The sequence below is a fragment of the Glandiceps talaboti genome, chromosome 14 (genome assembly GCF_964340395.1).
Source record: "Glandiceps talaboti chromosome 14, keGlaTala1.1, whole genome shotgun sequence".
Taxonomy (NCBI): Eukaryota; Metazoa; Hemichordata; class Enteropneusta; family Spengelidae; genus Glandiceps; species Glandiceps talaboti.
Genome location: NC_135562.1, coordinates 15,947,599 through 15,972,938, shown reverse-complemented (window position 1 = coordinate 15,972,938; position 25,340 = coordinate 15,947,599). Strand labels below are relative to the sequence as shown.

The following is a 25,340-nucleotide window of genomic DNA, read 5'->3' as shown; positions in this document are numbered from 1 at the left end:
ATGACTTCTCTGTTTGTGAACATCTGGCTGTATTCAGCAGTGGTATTCACCACGTATGGTCAACGTTATTATGGTAAGTCCGTAAATGTACAGTGAATTTCACAATACTGTTCAGCTTTTCTGTTTGATACAACCACGCAGAAACAAACAAGAAACTGCATATGCCACGCTTCCAAAGCAAGTCAGATCGCATTTTTTTTGCAAATTGAAATAAACCATTTAAATGCATTGCAACTTCATGTAGACATTCGGGCGCCAATGTTTTACTTTAGTATCCCCCACCCCCATGAAGGGCGCGAAAATATCCTTTGCGATATTCAGAGTTGATGTCTGTATGGTGGCTTGTGTAGTTCATTTCACTTAGACAAAATGTAGCAAGAAACTGTACTCATTCAATCTTGCTATCTTAAAGTGTAGCATGTCCAGTTTCTTATTGGTTTCTACGTGGTTGTATCAAACAGAAAACTGAACGTTATTGTGAAATTCACTGTATGTATTCACCGTGCTTGAGAGCGCTTATGACCTTAATCTATATACGACACACGTATAAATCCAATTCCTAACTTAATATACGTCGACAATATTTATCTAAGTATTCAGATTTATGGATACCTGATGCCTTTATAAGAATTAAATCACTGTATCAGTGACTGAATGTTTCCAATAAAAATTAATAATAAATAGAATAAACAAGTTATACAAATACACTCAAGTCGATCATATTCATGTAGCACTTTATTTTCCTGATAAATCTCGATTCGATGCGATTCCAAAATAAAACTGTACCACGATCTTATCATTACTGCAAAACCGTTACGTCAACTTGTGGTTATATATGTAAATCGTCGGTATTTAATGATACAGATCTTGAGGAATAACAAAAGCGAGACTGGTGTTATTTTATGGGACACAGAAAACTAATTTTCACAAATTCTGCTTCACATGACTTCTCTAGAATAGAAGTTTAGTGAATCTTGGTTAGAAGAAACCTGTTGTACACTAGCAAGAGTTCAAGTAAGAGCTTCATTTTGACGCTGTCACAGCTGGTCTCAGAAGTGTGAGATGTGAAGCTCCTGACATTGTTTATTTACCATAATGCCACTCTTTTGTGTACACTCGGCCACTTCTTGGCCAGATGTGTTAATTCTTACAACACTATTTCTAGATTGATCGCTTTACGCAGGTTTGATGGAAACGAGATTTTGGTAATATCAGAAGTGCAATTAAGATGGAAATAACCTGGCCTGTGTTTCCTCTTATTAAATTTAACCTTCACTTCTAAGATCCTATGTTCTATTGTGCGAAATGTCATTTTGAAAGATTTTCTACACAAGTACACATGTAATTGATCTTAATATTTTGTCCGTGCAGCTTGACTGTCAGATACGTCGTGACGCTCTGCCCTCACCAGTCTGAAAGGGGTTGACTTATGCATGCGTGAGGGCGCTCAGTCACAGCGAAGGTCCGTCTGTGCAATCTGGGAAGACGGCGATCACTCGGAACAAAACAAACGCCCAACACAAAATGTACAGTGTGTGACGGGTTTCTCGTCTGTGGTCTTTCATTTCCGCTACTCGTGATCATGCGTGTACTTCTGAGTCTCATCCGATTCCTTTGTTTTTTTAGATTGTCAAGATATCTACGATGCTGGATACCTATGGAATAGAGTCTACAAAATATGGCCATTTTTGTCTTCCGTTCCAATTGATGTTTCCTGCGATATCAACACAGGTACTGGTAATGTATGGACTGTTATACATCGACGAATTAATGGCGAGGAAAATTTTCACCGTAAATGGGAAGAATACAAAGTTGGCTTCGGTGACGTCAGGGGTGAGCACTGGCTTGGAAACGACAATATACACTACTTAACTACAGCAAACGGAGAGCCAGGTAAACGCTATATGCTTAGAATTGAATTGACTGACTGGTATGGAAATGCTGCCTACGCTGAATACTCCGGTTTTAGGATAAGTCAATCATTCGATAAATTTAATCTCATTCTTGATCAATTTCTTGGAGGCCCAGCTGGAGATTCGCTCAGTGAACTGAATGGGAATCCATTTTCAACCTACGACGACGAAAATAGCGGTTATGAATTTAGTGGCGGTTGGTGGTTTACAGCCAGTTCGTCATCCAATCTGAACGGTGACTACATCCCATTATCCAGTAAAAAGCACGGTACACTCACTGAAAATGGGATCTTGTGGAAAACATGGAGAGGGTCCTCCGTGTCCTATCAAGCAGTCACTATGAAAATTCGACAAGAATAATTACATGTATTAGATTTAAACCGATTTCAATACAGTGGATCATCAGACGGAAATCCATTGTTTGGAAGATAGGAATGTCACGTTACTTACGTTACTAAATTAAATGAGGTGAAAATTGTCACCATGTAACAACCGAATGTCATGTGTTTATTTAGTACGTGTTTTTACGCAACATATAATGAACGCTGCGCTGTTGATAAACGATTGATGGCTTTAGAATAATGCCACAACTTCTGGAAAAGGTACATCTAAACAAACTCCATACACAGGCCCACACGAACCCCCCCCCCCCCCGCGCGTTCGTTGTCAACACTGCCATGACGTTGGTACTAGCGATCATTCGAAGTCCAAGACAGACGACACATTTTTACATTATTTACCTTTTAATAAGGGACCGGTCAGTTTCTTTTATTTTTATTTTTTTATTTGGTCTGGGGGCAGGGGCGGTGGATTGTTAGCGAGTCAACCTGTTTTTGAAATTGGCAAGGGTGGGGGGGGGGGGTCATCATGTTTTGAACATCTTCGATAGGGGTCTTTATGTTTTTGATTGTGATGGAAGAACGATCCATTAATACAATGGCATAACTTTGTCTGAACTGTGGCATTTGTTGTTGTCCCCGTTTCTTACCTATATTCTTTCATACTACTTCACCTATATTTTGAGTGACGTTGTAACACACACACACACACATACATACACACATACGTAAATACATGCATGCATACATACATACATGCATACATACATACATACATATACATACATACATACATACATGCATGCATGCATACATACATACATACATACATACATACATACATACATGTATTACATACATAAATACATACATACATACATACATACATACATACAGAGAGAGAGAGAGAGAGAGAGAGAGAGAGAGAGAGAGAGAGAGAGAGAGAGAGAGAGAGAGAGAGAGTGTGTGTGTGTTTCATTCTTCTTTCGACAAGAGTGCTCAATCACCTTATGTAAACAATTAAATTACACCGAAAATCCGAGACTTGAATTTCCATTCCATTGTTTGATAAGAACAGTTTTATGGCCACTTTATACGGTAACTCATTTTCACACAAACATTTCCATTTCCCTGGCATTTCATGAACACATATAAACTGTTATTGTTAAAACCATGATTTGTAACACAAGTCTATTTTGTTCCATCGTGATGAGCCAAGCGTTATTAACTCAATTCAGTTGTTTACTTTCCATGTTGTTAACAGGTTCTCTTCGTCTATGATCAGATGTCGGCAGTTGTACAGTATTGGAATAATCAGAGCATGCAACTGTTATTTTAACATCCTTCCATATATATGTATGGCAGTCAGTATACTCAATAGTCAAATTTATCTTTCAATGAAGTTCACAGTGGTGTCCCATATTTCATAACACTATTGATCTAGTCAACATCGTCATTTGAGTATTAATTTAGTCATTGTAAGTTATTTAACCATATAGTTAGCGAGATAATGTAACAATCTGCAAATTTGAAACATTTTAATTTCCATTTATCTTTTTTTTCTGAGTGTAGCCTACAAACTGGTCCAATTCAATTGATCCCATGAGCTGACAAATTGTTTCAAACTCATAGGGGAACAAGAATTAGAATTTCATTAAGCAGGGCCTGAGAACAAAGATTATTTTTTTTTACTTATTTGCCTACCCCCCCCCCTACCCCCATCCCAATCCACCTATTTCACGATTCAAAATTATATATTTCATAAACATTTTGCACCCTTCCCCCAAACATCTAAAATACAATTTAATTTCATATTGAATTATTACAAATGGTAAAAGACTATTGTGTTAAAATGTCCTGTTTTAAGTGAATGTTGAATTAAAGTGTCTATACATGGAGCTTTACAAGGAAACATTACTACTATCATAAAAATGTTGCTACCATTTGTTCCCTTAGAACGTTTTTACTAATCTGTTTACTGTATTAAAAAATGCACAATGAATATTCACACACACGTGATCTTTGTACATGTGAGACATTCACAGTACAGTTTCTCTTTATATAAGTATTGAAATACCACAAAAAAATGTTTTTGTGTTGGGTGTTTGAAATCTATAGCTTAGATGTTAAAAATGTTGATTTCGTTTTAAATCGAGCTCTGAAATTGTCTCTAGGTAGATCATGATCCCAGCAACCAGCAACAATCATTCTGGCTCCCATTCGACCAAATTCGTCAGCACTCGTTGCTGCAACTCCGTTTCCACCAATAGTTATGCCCAGCTTTGGTGTGACCATATCACAGTAAGGTTGCCCTGTTGGGGTAAACGTTGTCACACAACCTTCTCCATGGGTTGATATTGCCTTTACACCTTGTAAAAGATAAACAAAAGAAAACTTCTTGTTAATGAAATTATTTGTCATGATGCCTTTTATGTTTGTCAGTGTACTGTTATGTCTTTCTATGTTTGTTTGTTTGTTTGTTGCTACACCTGTGTCCCTTCTCTCAACACTAAAGATTTGCGATGTATTTCTTGAAATAGACACAATTAGGACAAATAAAAAAAAGTTGTTCGGTTCCAGTTACCCCTACCCCACTTAGCTTTTCACGCCAACCCTAAAATTTTGTAGAGAAAAAGAATAATAAAATTACGAAAATCGTGAAGAAATAGTGGATGCGGAAACTTAAAAAGACAATATAAAATTATTCTACCAATATGTAATGGTTGTACATCTGATAGGAAGAAATAAACAGCACAGAGACCGTTTCGAAAAACAATTGAAAACCTGAACTAGACACACACACATGAAAAGAAAATATAAAAATAAATTAAAAAAATCTACCTACCTTTCGGAATCACACAATTTTTGTATGTCTCATGCAAACCACGCTTTGAAAACAAAAAGTTGTGTAATATTATATATACCTTTGGTTACTTGATGAAGGAAATGTGCCTGTGCAGGATTAACATAACTAAAATAAAATCATCGCTTGGGATGGAGTAGAAAAAATCCAGTATGATGCTTACCTTTTACATGACTAAATAATTGTTTTGTAGCAATGTCATAAACAGACTTATTTCCCTCGCTCTTAAACCATTCAGACACGTCTGTTGCTGTGTGTAATATTGTCCTGTGTAGACGATGTCCTATCTTCAAGTAGTACTTGCCTACAATAGAAACATGAATGCTGCCATATATGTTTATGTTATTGAAAATTATATTCTGGATACTAAAAATCAACAGTACTCACAAGAGATCTAGAGCCTGCAATGTCTGCAGCCTGTAGGCCTTAGACAATTGCAACTGATCACCTTCCTACCAGATTATAAATATTCTAACAGCTAATTCAAAATGTTCACATGTACCTCTAAGAATGTTCCTTATTTAATTATTTACACATTTTCACTGCTAACTTAAAAGGTAAAAGTTAGTATTATTGAAATAATCATCAATCTGCCAATAATTCATAAAACTACATAATGAAGAAGTTTAAGAATGAAATATAGCTTACCATTTAGATACTTAATAGGTGGCAGTATGTAATAATCAAATGTATTTTCAGTGTTATTTCCTTTATATGTGAAACACGGCATATCTCTCAGTTTAACTGCATTTTCATCACTCACTTCAGCATATAACAATGTTGCTCCTGATAACTCTACATCCAATTCTTTTCCCTGAGGAAGGAGATCTCTGAATCCTGTGAAAGCTCCAGTTGTTAGAAGCACTCTCCTGGCAAAGATGACTTGACCTTTGGCTGTTGTCACTTTCATGCATCTGGAACTATCTGATTGGTTAGTTTCAGTCACCTGGTCGACTACATCATCAATGATGTCACAACTCTGTAGATGTGCAGCAGTCTGTTGTGCTGTAAGTTGTGATCTAGGATTTATGTAACCAGCACCTACACTCTGAAGTATACTTTCATCATGGAGTTGGCATGATATATATGGGTATTTTATTGAAAGACTTGAATAATCCAACTCTGTTGTCTTGACGTTCATAGTTCTGGTAACTTTCTTGATCTTTTCGATGTATGGACGTCCATTTTTGCACATGACCATATGACCAACTTCATTATAGAACTTGACACCTATTAGTATATGAATACAGAAAGACACAAACTATACCAAACCATACTACAACTATATATCTTTCAGGGACTTCACTTATTGTGGATTAAACTTGCCGTGAGAAAAAAGCCTTGTTAACTTCCGTAAGGGAGTTTATATAATAGCAATGAAGTCTATGTGTCTGTATGTGTGTCTGTATCACCATTTCTGGAAAAATGACTGCATCAATTCAAACAAAATTTCATAGACATGTTCCGTAGGGTAATGTCAAGAACTGATTAGGTTTTGGTAATAATTCGATGAATATTAATGACCAATTTGAGTAATTATTCATTCGAACGAGTATAAAGTTGGCGTCAGATTCAGATTCATATTCAGGTAGCGTTATCTTATGAACGTTATATTGAGCGTCAGATGGCCTCATATCCGAAGACACCTGGCCGACTCAAACCTGAAATAATACCGTTGAGACTACACGGAAGAAGTCTGCTTCACTGCTGTCGGGTGTATTCGGATCTGAAGCTATCTGACGTTCAATATGATGCTACCTGAATCTGAATCTGATGCCAACTTTATACTTGTGCTCTACGTTGAGAAAGACTCTGTTTTCAGGGATTTTGTGCCAACCTTATTTTGTGTTTCCCTTGGATCTGCACTGTGCATTTGTTGGACAAACACAAGAAAAAAGAAGACCAAGGCAGGGTATTTAAGTGATTCAAACTCACCAGAAAACTATTTTTAGCACAACTGAACTGAGGTTTTGTAGTGCTCTAGGCATTGCCTGGCGTCTGTCTGTCTGTCTGTCCGTGTGTGTGTGTGTGTGTGTGTGTGTGTGTGTGTGTGTGTGTGTGTGTGTAAACAACTTAAAGTCAAAACTGCTGGACTGATTGCTTTGATATTTGGTGGTCATGTTACTACTGGTGTCTAGTTGGAAAATTGGTCAAATCAAATTGATTGCGTAAAAAATGTGATTTTTGGTTAAAAAACTTAAAATCAGAAACTAATGGGCAGATTGCTGTCAAATTTGGTGAGAACATTCTTAAGGGGGTGTAAAGTAAGATTTGTTCATGACATGATTCTATCAGTAATATGCAAATTAGGGCTAAAAATGTGTCTTTTTGGTTAAAAATCTATAATTCCAAAACTACTTAGCAGATTTGGCTGAAATTTAATGGGGATGCATCTAGGGATCTATGGACAAAGAAATATTATGCATACAATGATTCCATGAGTGATATCGAAATTAGGTGTAAAAATGTTCACTTTTGGTCAAAATTTTTTATCTCAAAAAGTACTTGGTAAATGAGTCTGAAGCTTGGTGAGATGTTTCTGAAAGTGTTATTCTGCAGATTTTCTCCAAAACATTTTGACAAAATTGGCCAAAGCAACCGTGACCACGCCCTTACCAACAACCAAATGGCAGTATATTTTGGTTAAATAACAACATCATCTGGTACGCAAGTGAGTAAACATTCAAAAAAATGTATGCAAATACCCTAGCAATTAAGACCACGCCCATAGCAACAGCCAAACGGTGGTGTATTTCACAAAGATAACAGGGTTTAATAGACAATTGAATAAACATACAAAAAATGTCTGAAAATTTGCCTAGCAGCAAGACTATGCCCATAGCAACAGCCAAATGATCACATATATTGCAAAGATTGCAATGGGGATTTATAAACTGAATAACATTCAAAAAATGTAGAAAATATGCCTAGCAAAGAGACCACGCCAAAAGCAACATCCAAATAATCACATATATTGCAAAGATATCAACAGGAACAGGAAGACAAATGAATAAACATTCAAAAAATTTATGCAAATGTGCCTAGCAACAAGACTACGTCTAAAGCAACAGCCAAATGATCACACATGTTGCAAAGATAACAACAGGGATTTATAAACAATTGAAACAAAACTTTCAAAAAATGTAAATATGCCTAGCAACAAGACCACGCCCATAGTAACAGCCAAATGATCATGTATATTGCAAAGATAATATAAGGAATTCATACACAAATGAACAAAAACATACATAAATGTATGCAAATATATCTAACAACATGACCATGCCCATAGCAACAGCCAAATGGCAGCATATATCGTAAAGATAGTAGCATCATTGTATAGGAAACTGGATAGTCATTCAGCAAATGAACACCTATCATTGGCATGTAATATGGATTTATTAGCTAGCATATGGATAAACATTTTCAAAAACTGTACAGTTGTGCTACAGTACAATGCACTTGGTGGTATTTTTTTTCTTGGCCTTAAAATAGGTTTACAATGAACGCAGAGTGCACAAACAGGTGAAATATTTATCATCACTTCAATTTCGTGAAACATGGACTAATCATTTTCAAATTACACACACTAATGCGCAGATGAATAAAGAGAAATCGTGTCTTCTTAGATTTTCAATTAGAAGTTTAGGAAGTATGGACCTCGAACCATCTCCTTTTTACCGTGTTCTTTTTTGATTTCCCTCGATAACAAACTATCGCTGTTTGTTGCAAGGCTTGTACATAATCATTTATCTAGCTCTGTATCTCAGGATATAAATACACTCTCACATATTTATCAAGTGTAATAATCTATATTTATTCCCAAATGTGTGTGGTGAAAATATGGAAAATAGACCAAGCCTTGCTTAGCCTACGAAGAAAATTGTGCGACAATGTATCAATAATGGTGACCTATACATTGACCTCTATATAATTAGTGTACAGTGAGGACGCACCACTCAACAAAATCTTGACAATATTCCCATAGTGATTAAAGGAATGTGTAAACTCGTGGTGGCAGAGAAGGAAGTTCAACATGCACATGCCATATCCCGGGTATGTAGGGGATCACGAAAGCCGAGTGAGTCAAGGATGCCTGGATGGCAAGCTTAGAATAGGTGGTGTGGCAGGCATTTCAACAGCATTTTTGACAACTAACTTTCATTGGGGCTTGACGAATCACAGATATAGAGCTAACTTTCTTGCATAAATCATGAAATTGCAAGACTATACCCTTACGGAAGGCATTCAGTTTAAATCTGGTTAGGGTTATTTCTGTCTTCAGTACTCTAGTATTGACTACTACTGCTGTCAAAATACGATATGAAATCTTCTAAAGTTCTCTACTGCACTTCACATGTGTTCGGCCATTTTGGGGATTTGCTGCTAAGGTCTATGGGTCAACTGCTAGTATTGATATAATGGGTACCCTTGTCTCTTGGTCTAGATACTTTGTATTGGTACAAAGTTGGTACAATATTGTTATTCCCCACTATTTGACTTTGCTCAGCCAGTGAACATGAGTGACGTAAGGGGCCTTACTATTACAAGCCACTAGACAAGCAATGACATTAGGTCATGAGTATTTTCCAGCTGAATGATGAAACATACTGGGGAATTATAGAATTATACCTCAACTGCAGCATGATTACAACAAATGGCAAAACTAATCATGAATTCAAACATTTAAACTATTTTGAGCACTGCAATGCAATACCAAAAACAAAAGAGACATGCATATCTATACATATATGCTAAGTGTGGTTGAAATCAGTTGGTGCAAGGTACACAGATGGTTCTCACTGACAGTTGGCGGAATGACAGTTTTTATGAATCAATGCCCACCTACCTGTTCTCTGTTCTATGTCTTTGTATCTTGCAATGGATCTTCGTGCACATTCACTCCTGATTGGATCACTGTTTGTTGTCAGTGTTGTAACTATTCTACCTTCATCGTAGTGAGATCCAAATATCCCATGACTACATGTTGTTCTGTCCTGTAAAATGTCAAAACAAATAATTACATAATTATGCACCAGAGATTACTTGCACTGATGTGCGTGCATACTAGTGGTATTTTCACTGCAGCAGTGCAGTTCAATACCGAAAACAGTATTGCATACCAGCATGCAAATGATATACAAATGAGGACACGATAGGTGTCTACACACGAAATCAATTGATCATGCTGTATGACTTTCGGATAAACTTATGTAATAATAACAGAACCCAATGCCACGTGAGTTCTAGTGTGGGTACTCAGGGGTATTTGCACTCATGCTTGCAGTGTTTCCTGCTGCACTTTCAGTCGCTACGCTCATGAAAGTACAGGCAAAGAGAACACTGCAAGCACTTGTGCAAATACCCCTAGTACGCCACACCTACACTTGAGCATCATGGGGTTCTGTCATATTATTGTATTTTATATTGTCAAGCAATGTTTTTTTGCTAATTTTTTGCAATACACATAACTGCATGTATTTGGTTGTTGCTGTTGATATGGTCGTCTTGTTGGTAAGCAAACATTTCTAAAATGTTTAGTCAAATGCATACAACTCCAGCTCTCATCTTTGGAATACACATTGGTTGACTATTGCTATGGGCATGGTCTTGTTGCTAGCTATATTTCCATACGTTATGAATATTTATTCACTTGCCTACCCATCAGTTTTTATCTTTGCAATATACATTATCACTTGATTGTTTTTATGGGCGTGGTCTTGTTGCTAGGCATATTTGCATACTTGTTTTGAATGTTTATTCACTTTCCTACATATTCCTGTTTTTATCTGAAAGCTACATCATACTCTGACTATTGCTATATGCATACACATGTTGCTAGGCATATATGTATATATTTTAATGCTTGTTCACTTGAATACCCATCCCTGTGTTAATCTTTTGCAATATACATAATTTGAATTGCTATGGACGTGGTTTTGATGTTAGTCACATTTGCTTGCATTTTTGCATGTTTACTCATCTGTTTATCAAGTTCTGTTGTCACCTTTAACTTAGTTTGCAAAATACACCATCATTTTGCTGTTGTATCGTGTACGGTCTTGTTGCTAGGCATATCTGCATTCATTTTTTTTGTTTACTCACCTACCCATCCCGCTTTTATCTTTGCAATATACATCCTCATTTGACTTGCTATGGGCTTATTTGGTCTTATTTTGGCGTATTTGCATATGTTGTTCGAATGTTTATATACATCATACATGCCTGCTCAAAAATGTTATGTTCACAAAATATCCTGGCATATAGCAGTTCCTAAGGGCGTGGTCATGGTTGGTATTGTCATGGAACACACATGTTATGAACACATAGACCAATGGACCAAGATCATTGTAATTGTAGCCCATTGTAATATTACTAGTAGGGGGACTAAAAATGTAATGCTCAGTACATCTAATGTATCATAGTAATAACTATTTGTTGCTCAATGAAAATAATAACCTATGCCAAGTCTACTTAATGAATTACAGAAAACTGATAAATATGTAAAAATATTTTGTTATTGTATGTACAATAACATTTTTTTTACATATTCTTTAGCTTTTTGTAATATATAGAGTTACAAACATAGACTTGGTCTGATTCACGTTCATTTTTCAAGTATAAATGTATAAATGAAAAATCCAAAATCATTTACATGTGGACACTTCAATTATAGTTATGACAGTTAGGTGAAATATTGCACATTTTATTCACATAGTGCTATATATGGTGCTTGTGCTGCAGTTACAACCAGCATGTGGTATGTTTAAGAACACATTATGAAAAAAGTAAGTAAACATGTTACATGCTTACATACAGACTTGAAACACTCCTCTACACATCTGCTAAGATTACCTTTGGTTCTTTTGGTCCAATGAGACAGACTTTTAAATTTGGTGCTATCAGTGTCACATGACGAGCTGCTGCAGATCCAATCATTCCAGCACCAACGATACAGATGTCATACTGAGGTATATATGCCATATTACTACCCAGAGTGTCTACTCGACAAAGAAATGGATCTACATTAACATAGTGTAAGTTTGTTATTTGGGTTTACAATGGGGATGGGTACCTATAAAGCTTGTTGCTCTAGCTTTTTCTCTTGATGGACTATTTGCATATTTAATGATTTTGTGTATTTCTGTATCTTAAAGCTGCACTAGCTGCAACTGGGATATTTTTTTTTCATCAAGTAACCAAAGATATATTCACTAAAATTGGTCAGTTACTTTCAACAAGAAATTTTGTGTCGGTTGATTAGTGGTCAATATTATCCATAGGTGGTGTAGTGACAAGTTTAAGTCTTGGTTTTGTTAAAACTGTTATAGTTGTAAGGCTGGTGTCAGAATTTACAACAGGGTGGGTGGGGCTGGGAGAAATTGGGGGGGACACGAAAAAAATTGAGGGTTTAAAGGGGGCATGAAAATTCTGATGGTCTGAAATGGAAGGGTGAACAATTTTGTTCATGTTTTGAACCAAATTAAACCTCAGGGGCGATCGTTTACCGAGTAAATAAAAAAATTCTTGCAGCTTCGCTGCAATACCTTCTAAAACCTATATTCAGTGATGAGTTGGGTGAATGTATTTGTGTATGCCTTCCTCTGTCTGTCTGTCTGTCTCTCTGTCTGTCTGTCTGTTTGTTTGTCTGTCTGTCTGTATATCGCTCTCTAGTCTCTATGTGTGTCTAGTCTCTCTCTGTCTGTCTGTCTGTCTGTCTGACTCCAGCCTAACTGGAGGACAGGAGGATCATTTTTCATTTTGACAACCACAACATATTCACTGCAAATTGTTGAAATGCCAATAACTAGACATTGATCATGTTAATCAGTGATCGATATCATCCATATGTATTGCCATAACCCGGGGGGGGGGGGGGGGAAGGTAATCCCATAGAAAGGGTATATACGTATGTACCGTGATTTTGGAACCCCCCCCCCCCCCTTTCGACTCATGCAGACTTTTGAGTCTTGATTTTTAAAGAATTATGTAGAGGTTTGACCCACCTCTTTGATTGCACGTACGACGTTTGACCCCATATTTTGAACAAGGTTGTTTCCACGGGTTGTTTTCAGTCATCTTTATTGGAAGTAGGCGTCCCTCTCCCGGCCCCATGCCTAGGTAGCCAATGAACTAGCAGTGACTGATACATGTACGTGTAATGTGAAAGCTATTAAGTGTATCAAAAGTGTTCACAATTCATGACCCCTTTTTCTGGCTACAGTGTAGACTTTTGACCCCAAGTTTCTGATTAAAGTGTACACTTTTGACCCTTATTTTTGGAATTTTTGTAGAGTTTGTGGTTGTAATTTTTGTCCACCAGGGTACATATGTATCCATTACCGTCTCTTGTTCATGAACTTTTGAACACGTTCAACAAAATTAAACCCGGAAGTGACGTCTATCTAATCCGTGCAATTGTGATATTTTCATTGTAGTTTGTACGCCATTAACACACGATTGATATCACGTTTTAAAATATTCCACTACTACTGGGCCATCTTTCTCACTATATCACCAATACAATATTGAATTTTGCGATCGCTTCAAGTTCAATATCAAGTTCTACGCATAGGGACGCGAAACGTTTCTTCGATGGCTGTTTGGACTAAGAAAACAACAGTTATGTGAAGCATGTGACTGGTCAAATTTAAAGTAAATTAATGAAGCGCCGATGGCAGTATGATTTAGACTGACCTTAAAACACCCCTGATTATAAAATGATGGGTGAAATACAGTCTCCTGGGTTTAGAGATATACACCACTTCGATTATGTCACACACACACGGTACGGTTGAGGTCACCGGTTAGTCAACACTTGAATGACCTTAAATGACCTTGCAGAGGGCGCTCATCAAATGAACGTACTCGTGGAATCTGCTCGCTCGCTCTCTCTCTCTCTCTCTCTCTCTCTCTCTCTCTCTCTCTCTCTCTCTCTCTCTCTCTCTCTCTCTCTCTCTCTCTCTCTCTCTCTCTCTCTCTCTCTCTCTCTCTACATTCATGTATGCACACACACACACAAACACACACACACACATGTAAATATTAGAGCATCTTAGAATGCTGTAAGACATGATTTGAAAACCGTAAATTTTGTAATGTATATAATAGTATGTTTAATGTCATTTATTTATTTTTCTCTCATTAAATTGAAAGTACCATCAGCTACACAACCAAAGAAGAAAACTGCACACTCTAAGGAAACCTGATTAACAAGTTATCTGTGATATCGAAACTATATAGTCAACAATAGCACGGACCGGATACCTTATTACGTATATATCATGGCGGGAAAAGTTGAAATCTGGGTTGGTAAAAACTTCTCAGTTTAAAGTGAAGTCATCAACAACACCATAATCAGTTTTACCATCCACAGCAAACTGTAGCATAATAACTTTTACCATCCACAGCTAACTGTAATGTGTTTCGCACACTGGCATTTGTTTCCCGAGTTATGTCTCAGAATATTTCTATCAGAATACAATAAAATGTCGATAATATCTTTAATAATGACGTATTTAGCGAACTGTATATGAAAGGGTAAAATACACTTGTTTCTGTGATCGCGCAGGTTTACTCACCGCGAAAGAAGACATAAGGTTTGAAAGGCAGCCGCCATTACCGTACTTAAACATGAACTTTCAACCGGCCTTTGTATTGGGCAAACATTTCGAAGATTTTACCTTCCGTCACTTCTTAGTTCCCAAATTTAATAATCTTCCGTTAATTCGTGTCGTTGTTACAATGGGACCATACCTACCAAAGATATCAACCGATTTCTGATGCCATGTAGGAGAATTGGAGCAGATAATTTTTTTAGTACAACGGCCAGTTGAAAGTTCCTGTTTATGTACGGTAATGGCGGCTGCCTTTCGTACCTTGTGTCTTCTTTGGCGGTGAGTGAGTGAGTGAGTGAACCTGTGCGATCACAGAAACAAGTGTAATTTACTCGTTTCATATATAGTTTGCTAAATACGTCAATACTATCATAACTAGGCAAAGCCCATAAGCTCGCGCAGGGTAGATTCATTTGTGACCGGCTGTCTGGGCCAGGGTTCGTACACTTTATTTGGGTCATTTTCCAGGGGTGTTGACCATCAAAATTTATTTTATTGAATGACATCTAATTTTCTGACATAGACGAGAAGTAAAAAAGTCAACACTCTATGCAGTTGTTGGTTTCAAAAACCACCATAGCCATTAGATTAATATTGTTCATTTTCAATCAGCCAACTTATCATAGACCCTCCACCAACGTTGGTCTTTCGACAAATGTTTTGTTGACATAGATAGAAATAAATAATAGCATAGATAGACATAGCCCGGGAAACAAATGCCTGTGGTTTTGCATACGACCTGTGTGGCAACTTAGGTGGAGGAAATAATTTCAAACAATCAAACAAATCTCACTCCGTCAAAAACAACATGGCTGCCGTCGTCATCAGTGGCGTCATGCACTATAATTGCCGAAAATTGTATTTAAAACGCTATAAGTTATCGATTCAACAATTTATTTTAGTAATCCATATTCCTATCTTACTCCGACAAGATGATAAACGCGATTCCGCCGCGCAATGTTTGACAGTACAACAAAGAACTTGGTTGGTGGCGTCTTGAACTCGCTGTTTACAATTACAACACGACTCAGTAAGTTAGCATTGTGACCCTGAAATGTAATTTTTCGTCAATTTTTGACGTGATAATCAATTTTAAAGTTATTGAAACCGATCTAGATGTGTTCCTTGTGATTTTATCATCATATTTTGTGGTGTTATATATATGTCTTGAGTATTTTTTCTGTTATTTAAGTCCCCCCCCCACCCCGTAAGGTGACGGATCAGTTCGTCCCAATTTCAACTCGTCCCATTTCAACTCGTCCCACTCAAGTCGTCCAATTTTCAACTCGCCCCAATTTCAACTCGCCCCATTTTCAACTCGCCCCAACTCTTTACAATATAATTTACCTGTGCATATATGAAATCGAAGCTAGTAGTACTCAGTTTGGAGGGTCTGTGGTATCTCGTATTCCACTAATGAAGTACCACTTGCGCTGTAAACACATACTACAATACTTAGTTGCGTTAACTAGGGAGAAGAGACACGTCTCCAAAACCCGTACGCGCGGAAGTCGTAAGAGTGTCAGTCACTAATATTCTCCCTGGTTATATTTTCATTATTATTTCTCATTTGGGTTGTAAACATTAAGTCCTAATGTGAAAAGTGATATTCCATGACTGAGGAAAGTTGTTGTGCTAGTATAAGTTCGAGATCTACCAAACACTTAGCCAAAACCCACACCACTTTCTGCTAGGAAATGTTACATTTGCTACGCTTCAACTGGCTACGTAGGTAAAATCATGTAAATTTTTCGGTCCCCGTACTTCGAGTCCATGTATCGTTTAGATTCATAAACGTTTCCTAGTGTTGTTGGGGCGAGTTGAAAATGGGACGAGTTAAAAATGGGGCGAGTTGAAAATGGGGCGAGTTGAAATGGGACGAGTTGAAAATGGGACGAAGTGAATCGCAATCCCCCGTAATGTGTGATGTTACGTTTGTATGGATGGTTTTCGTATCGCCACTACACATTATCGTTACACAGTACATCGACTGACAACATCTCCAAATTTGGCGCCTCTTCCTAACATATGGTGCCAGTGACACTGTATTGTGGTTTCGATTTATGGTATGCTGAGCGAGGACAATGTCATATGAATTTCATGGAACTCTTTTTTTTTTAAATGCCGTGTTTGTGCTAGGAAAGTATTAGTACAGGCATAGAAGTACATGTATCAACCACTTCCATTGTACAGGCTATAACTGTTTTAATATTGTTGACATGCTTCAAGTTCAACATTGTTTTGTCAGGTAAGCACGTATTGAAAGAAATCTTTAAAGATAGAGGAAATACTTCAGCATCAACATTTATTAATTATAATTGTCAAAGATAAAGAAAGGTCAGGGAAGAAGCTGAGATGTGATTTATATTTCATATATACAAATTTAGTAGGTATAGCTAGTAAAATGGCATGTCCTTTCTGCAAAGAAAGTATAGACTGAGCAATTCAAATCATCTATGATGGCTCTCACATATTTTGTTCTTAATGATTCTGTAATTGATTGATTTTGCCACTGTTCTGTACAATGGTGTGATGTTATCACTTGTGGTGCAGTTGTGTGTCTGTTACTGTTACTAGTATATTCACCAATCTTCTTATGTAGCCTGGATGTTAGCTGTGACTGCAAGTGGAGGTTGTACTTTGACTGTACCCCTGCAAAATTTGAAGTGTCATGTAGAGAAGAATGAAAGTACAAGCTAATCACATGTATATTATTCAATCACTTCTTACCCTCCCAATTAACCCAGCCTCCATCACAAGTCAATATTGTCCAGTTAAAGCTACTGAAGTCGTTTTTCATGTCAGAGATGTTTAAGGTTTCACACTATGAAGAATAGGCAACTTAGCTTGTTAGGGCAAAAATAGATAATCAAAGTGAAGTCATATGTAACTTAAAACTAAAGGCCAGGTGAGTAATCTTTTAGTCAATATACACCAATAAAAGTGAGCAACTTCTTGATAAATCAAGCTGTATCATATTAAATTTTTTATAGTTACATTTACATAATTTTTTTGGTAAATAAAAGAAAACTACATGATTCCTCAGAAATTCATCTCAAATGAATTTATTAAAATATGAAAAAAAAATTGTCCAACTTTCCATTCATACTGTTTACAATACAAATGTGAGTTGTGCAAGTTTGAATTTAACTTTCAGTTGTTACATCATTGTTGCATAATCAAGATAAACTCCTGATCATAAAATAGAATTTGCAGTTATAACATGTGAATGCATGCACACAATATTTGCATGGTTGGAATATTCTTGTACATGTGTGATATTGTATTTACCTTCATATCTTTTTTTTTTTTTGAAATGTTCTCGTTTTTATTTATCCAGTGAACATTTCTTGAGAAATTTAGCTCTTTTTTTCATTATTTACAGCAGCAATTACTTATTATTATATTATATAATTATTATGGTGGATTTTCATTTTCATTTGAATTTGTTTCTGTTTTTTCATTTTAGCTGTACATTGTATATTTACCAACAACACATTACAGTCAAGTCTACCTTCTCTATATCATGAGGATATACAGGTACATGTATGTGTTTTCTCGAAAATAGAAATCAGAACAATCCACTGATTGTCCACCAATTACAAATTCGACAAGACATCTTAAAAGGTTATGAAATTATTCTCTTTTTTGAAAGTTGTGTGGCTAGATTATCTATGACACAGAAACAACTTCATTAGAATTTGAAGATTTGTGGTTACCATGGCAATAATATTGGTGATATTTAAAAAAGAAATTCTCATTTAAAAAAATTAAAGATTGATAATAGATGGAGTGTTGTTCAAAATATTATGACACAAGGACTAAATTCATTAGATTTTGGTTACAAAATAATGCATGGTTACCATGTTCAGCTATATGTTGGCAACTCATTGCATTTCCCTGAAGATATTGGTGATTTTTACAAATATAAACAGTAGTGTCACGTATAATATAATGGATGGGTTTAGATTAAACTTTGTTGTTAATCACTGTGTCATATACAATCTCCCAACCAATATTTTTGTCAAAATCCAGCCATAACCTTTGTTCAATATCTTGTCAAATGTAATCCATGGATTATCCATAATCCCTATTTTTGGCCTCTACATATATCATCACTATCAGCAAGCTTCACTGCACCAAATGCCACATATTCGCATACGAAAACGTTTGCCTTTGTAGTGGCATGTCCTACTATTCAGACACATGCACACGTATTCTAAGAATTTTGAGTCGACGTATGCTCATAAGAATAGAACGAAAAACGATGAGAAGATGAACCACTTTTATATATAATATTCACATCATATTCTCACCATGAATATCTTAGCATACGCCTATGAAATAGGATGTGAATATATGCTGTATGATAGGAATACTGGGCGTATTTTAACCATAATCAGGGCATATTCAGGGAATATGTAAACGTATTATTAACGTAAACTGATGAGAATACTATAGGCATACCCATATGAATACTCACGAGTATCTTTCATACCCGATGCATACATTTGCATATTTGAATATTGGAATGGGTCGGCTAGGTTCTACCTTTCTCTGAATAACTGATCTATTGAGTTTGCTAATCTATTCACACGAATGCTGTATTGTGACATAAAGTGTATACTCATAATTCCCATTCAAGAAATAGTTGCTCATCAGTGCAGCGACCTCTACAACAATCTCTTAAATCACTTCCTTTTCGTCAAGTTATTAATTCTCCGACAATAAACGATCGCTTTCATTTCTAGTGTTTAAGTTTTTTTTCACAAAAACAATAACAAAATTTCTTCGAAAATAGACAAATAATTAACAAGCCCTTCCTTCTCTTCAGTAACTGACATAAAATACCAATACTAACAATATCAAAGTTAAAGGCACTGACATGCCCAGAAATACAGCTAGTAAATTAGCTCAATGTGCAAACTTGGTGAAATGCATCATGGTTGTCTAGCACAGCATATGATCTATGTAAACTCTTGTAGAACTACATACACACTGGCAGTTTGGTCAGATATTTACATTGTTGCCATATCTCTATATGCACATTATGGAAAATTAGTGAAACATTTACACGTAATTCAATACAATAAATTTAACAACATAACCTGAAGAGAGTGAAGACAAAATATGGGAAACACTAATAGTTTTCGCCTTAGACTTGAGTGGCACAAGCTGAGTTTATAAGGATTTCGGTGTAATTTTTGCAGTATTGTACTTACTGAAGCACACTTAACCACCACCACTTGTAATTGACTGAACTCAAGCATGGTTGTCATGATATAATTAAAAAAAATATCCGATGGTTTCATTTATAATACGTAATGGTATCAAAACATGTTCAGGAAATCTGCACTATGCAATCAACTGTTCTAACAATGCTAGAAAACAATCGAATGTCATGGGAAACGACATGCATCAATATTAACAATTCACTGGAATGTGGTTTATTGAAGTATTTTCACTTGAGTAATATGAATACAAACTCAGCTTGTGCCACTTTAAAACACCCTCCCCTCCCTCAAACTTTACCTAAATTTGTTCAAAGCATTTTAGGGCAAATTCAGTTTTACGGCCGAAGGGGATGGGGGGGGGGGGGGGGGGGCTAAGTCATCACTTTTACAAAGCAGATCGTTGGGACAGTTTGACTTATTCCGATATTGAGTTTTGCCTCTCCGAATCAAACTAAGCCCCAGGAGCAGTTATTAACCTTGTAAATTTGAAGACAAAAAATCTTTCAGCTTTGATTAACTAATCCATACTGAATTTGCTAGCTTTATACTAAGAGTGAGTTATAATATCAATGCTACACTGCTGTAATGCCAAGATGAGTAAATGTGAGGTCGCAACACAATAGTGACTTTGAACTTAAATTTCACTCATTTTCATCGTAGTTGTTTGTAGTTTTTGGCTCTATGGTTTTAATTTCTCGACAGATATACTCTAAATATACACGTAAATAGATTAAATCCTTGGATGCTATTTTACAGTAGGTATTATAGTGTATTTATATATATCACACAATGAATATTCGCACATAACAATCAAGAACGCATGCGCGTTTCAGAAGCGCGCCCAGCGTATCGAGGTAAATTACCATTCCATTGGAACGAACGAGCCTGATCGAACTGTGCTTTACACATATGCAGGAAAAAATAAACCTAACATGCTGAAGATAACGTCTACAAGAATCTCCTATTCATTGGAATGTGATAAATTGGTAAGTGTTATTTAATAATCTGAAATATGAAGTTTTATTTATACAGCTATGTGTAGCTAACGATAGTCTCACTGTTGATATTTCACATGCAATACTTTTACGTTGTTACCATCCGTAAGTATTCATGTGGTAGCTTCCCGCGCCCAAACTCAAAAGACTGCAGACTTCAGATTCATTTGCCAATTATCATTGACCACGATGAAAATCAGAGCCTAGAGTGTGATTTTGCATTCGATTAGTTAATTGGTATGTAACATCGATCGAATTGTGCAAGGTCCTCTTGAATTTGTGAATTGTATAACTTGTACTTTCTTTACTGTGTAAATGACATTCACCAGGAAATCGCCATATAAATTGAAAGTAAACACATTTTCTCTATGTTTTACCAAAGCCGCGGCCGGTCTGATACTTCATGTTTTGTCTTTTTAAAAATGATTGCGTATGAAATGTGTTCAACGCATGTACATTCTCAGTTCCGAGCAGAGTGTTGGCGCGAAAAGCTAACGTGTGAATGAGCTTGCACATCGATGAGAAACATGACATATTGCATGTCTCTCTATTCGGAATGGCTGACAGCCAATCCTTGGTAGCCACTAGTGAACACGGTGAAATGAATGCGTGTAGGTTACGCCTCCTTCGGAGTCATGTCGGTGTCATTTGATGACACGATTCTCAATGTTACAATACCCTGAGGTGGGAAACGCATTTGTCAAGTAATTCAATCTGACTTTCTCAGTACCAAACAATAGCTTATAATTGATATAGGTTTTATTTATGACTTCTGTCGAAGTAGAGTTAACTCCGATCCCTGGTCACGGTAATATCACATGAGAAATAAAATTTCCCGCGGTTCGAAGTAAATACTCTTGGTGTGACTTAACTACAGCAAAGGTCAAATCAATTGGAAGCAAGCTTGCACAGGTGTTCTCTAGATCTGCAACCCAGTGGTATTTAAATGAAAGTATGCGGGTATTCGTCCACCTAGAATTGCCACAAGGACGATGATTTGTGCATCCACTTTCAATTTTCGAAATATTTAGTATTTGGTTTGTATTTTATTTACCTTTTAAACATTTTTCTTAGATTCCAGTTCTAGTTCAGTATAGAAATACCACAGTCTATAATTTAATTAATGAAGATGTCAGTAGGTCTAATGTTGAAATGGCGATACACTTTGCGTAAGGAGTGTAAATGTCAGAGGTTGAGACATGTATGTCTATTATATATACATCACGACGTGTTTTGGTCTACGTCATTCTAAGACAATTAGCACTGTCTGGTAGATGACAAGCATTTCTAATATATAGTAGCTGCAACTAAAATGAAATCGAACTTGTACCCAATGACTAGGGGTATCTCATCACTCCACACACCTGCATATGCATCTATCAAACAACCCGGACTACGTCATCAGAATAAGGGCCCCGACTATTAGATACCGTAGATAATGCACCACAGGACTGTTCACTGTTTGCGGCCATCTTTCATTTTAATCACAACCGAATGCTTGCGTTCATTTCCAAAGAATTTAGAAGAATGTAATGAAGGAGGATTAATGTAAAGAATTGTTTGTACATTTCCCTCTAAGTAATTAATAGAAAGGTCATGTTTTGAAACGAAATATTCACTGTATTATTTTTACTATATCATTTATAGGGTGCCAACCTGAACCTCTGACAAAGCAATCGTGATCTGACAGACTAGACTAGCACCGTAAGGGCAGGTATGAGTTTTTTGTTTCTTCACAAAATAATTGCTGGAATGCAAACATTACAGTACATGATATACCCCTAAATAAACCGGAGTTAAATACGGTGCTTTCTAGTCTTGCGACGAATCTGAAAATAAACAGAAAAACTATGTCTTCATAACGAGTGAAAAAATATAAAATTTCAAGTATACGAAAAAGGAAGTGGTCGTCCGTCGGATTACCACACAGCACGAGAGTGTCAATACACAAACCAACGGCACCGTAATGCTATTAGTATTAGGATTACAGATATGTGATGTGACCTGATGTTGTGCGATCAGGTCAAATTGATTAGGTCAATTTTTGAAGTCCCCGTTAGTTGTCGAAAAAGTTGTTAAAATGTTTTCTAACTATTCTTAGTACAGGAAAGCTGGCCGTCCTTGACGTTACTTGGTCTTTTCGATCCCCCTAATACATACGCAGGATACACATTCGTGTGCACAGCAAATAATAAAAAAATTAAAAATTGCCCTCAGATGTGGTTTTTTGTTTAAGGTGGTGTTAAAAATGATTTGTATTGAAATATTTTAACAAGGGGAGATTCATATGTAAGTGGAGGGACATTTTTGGATAATAACTTATTAGCACCAAATGACTAGGGGGGGGGGCATATTTTATGTCACATATAGGGGTTGATTCCCCCTTCCCTGTTATTACTGAGGGCTCACCCACAAATCCTGTATCCTTCCAAAATGCTGTTTACTGTACTTACCGACTTGGGGAAAATATCGTGTGCTGCAAGCTGAGGTTGGAAAATAGATGTTAATGCACTGTTTTCTACACTACAGAGATGTGACTGTCAATTCACATTTTGGAACATAAAAAAATATCAGACATGTACGCAAAACTCTAAAATATGCCCCCCCCCCCCCTAGTCATATGCTTCTGCTCAGTGATTTATTTATATACAAATTACATCACGCTTATAATGCGAAATATATTGAATGAGCACCTGTTCACCTAATCATATCCTTGTTTATCAGTTTATCATTTTGAATGTCACAAAAAGAGCGGTTACAACGAAGAAATAAACATTTTTCTGTACCGCCACTCATCATCAACACGACTCCTCTGTTGTTGAACATCTGGCTGTGTTCAGCAGTTATAGTCACAACGTATGGTCAACGTTATTACGGTAAGTATTTTGATATGTACGTATTCATCGTGCTTGAGAGCGCTTATGACCATAATCTATACAATGTCTGATTTACATGTAAATCCAGTTCTTAAGTTAAATTATACGTTGACAATATATATCTGTACTCAAACTGGATTTATGATGCCTTTATGCGAATTGTATCACGTTGTCAGTGAGTGTTTCTAATGATGTGGCTATACGAATGAAAAACCGGTATTCATTTTATAATGAATAAATTATGCAAATATACTCAGGTCGATCATATAGTCATTCAAGTCTATTTTCATCAATATTTTGATTCGATGCGATTCCAAAAATAAAATGTACCGCCACCCAATCATAATTGCAAAACGTTGAAATGGTCTACTTGTGGGTATATTTGTAAAATCGTCGGTATTTAACAGTATAGAGCTTGGGGAAGAACAACGGCGAGGCTGGTGTTATTTTCGGAGACACATGACCTCTAAATTAGAAGTACAAATTTTGGAAGTAAAAGAAGTACAAGTGAGAACTTCATTTTGCTGTTCTTACTGGTGGTCGAAGAAGTGTGGAACGTGAAGCTCCTGACATAGTTGATAATTGGCCAGGTTTGCCAATTATTCTTACAACAATATTTCTAGATGGAACGCGTGACGCTGGTTTGATGGAAACGACTTTTCTTGGTATAGCAATATCATAAAGAAGTGTAACTAAGATGAAAATAATCTCGTCTTTGTATCCTCTTATTAAATTATGCTGTTCGAAATGTAATTTTGAAAGATTTTCAAGAGATCTTCATATGGACAAGTATCGATTGTTATTGCAACTATAAGCAAATGCTCTTAATATCTTGGGTCTGTGCAGCTGGTAGACTATAAGATATTGTAAAACTAGATATTTTCATTACTACAAAATGATGCGATTTTACAGTCGTCAGCAAGTTCCAAAAGACCAATTCCCACATATATGTATGTATGTATGTATGTATGTATGTATGTATGTATGTATGTATGTATGTATGTATATCTACATAATAGAGTTTCATTCTTTTTTTGCAAAGTAGAGTGCTCAGTCACCTTACATAAACAATTAAATTACACCGAAAACCGAGACTTGAATTTACATTCCATTATTTGTTAAGAACAGTTTTATGGCCACTTTATACGGTAACTCATTTTCACACAAACATTTCCATTTCCCCTGGCATTTCATGAACACATAAAACTGCTATTGTCAAAACCATGGTTTGTAACACAAGTCCATTTTGTTCCAACGTGATGAGCCAAGCGTTATTAACCCAATTCAGTTGTTTACTTTCCATGTTGTTAACAGGTTCTGTTCGTCTATGGTCAGATGTCGGCAGTTGTACAGTATTGGAATATTCAGAGTATGCAACAGTGTTATTTTAATATCCTTCCATATGTATATATGGCAGTCAAATTTATCTTTCAATTAAGTTCACAGTGGTGTCCTACATTTCATAACACTATTGATCTAGTCAACATCATCATATGAATATTAA

General features: G+C 36.3%; 2 protein-coding genes across 2 annotated transcripts; one reads left to right on the top strand and one right to left on the bottom strand.

The window, feature by feature from the left end:
- Window positions 1-2,273, top strand: LOC144445326 (ficolin-2-like). Its single transcript, XM_078134864.1, has 2 exons — window positions 1-73; window positions 1,627-2,273. The coding sequence occupies exons 1-2, from the start codon at window positions 1-3 to the stop codon at window positions 2,271-2,273; spliced, it is 720 nt and encodes a 239-aa protein (XP_077990990.1).
- A 2,090-nt stretch (window positions 2,274-4,363) lies between these two features.
- LOC144445325 (uncharacterized) lies at window positions 4,364-13,921 on the bottom strand. The gene is made up of 6 exons (XM_078134863.1): window positions 13,812-13,921; window positions 11,970-12,115; window positions 9,964-10,111; window positions 5,763-6,344; window positions 5,278-5,418; window positions 4,364-4,620 (listed from the first exon to the last, which is right to left on the bottom strand). Exons 2-6 carry the CDS (start codon window positions 12,096-12,098, stop codon window positions 4,364-4,366), a joined length of 1,257 nt encoding a protein of 418 aa, XP_077990989.1. The 5' UTR covers window positions 12,099-12,115; window positions 13,812-13,921.
- Between the last annotated feature and the right edge of the window lie 11,419 nt (window positions 13,922-25,340).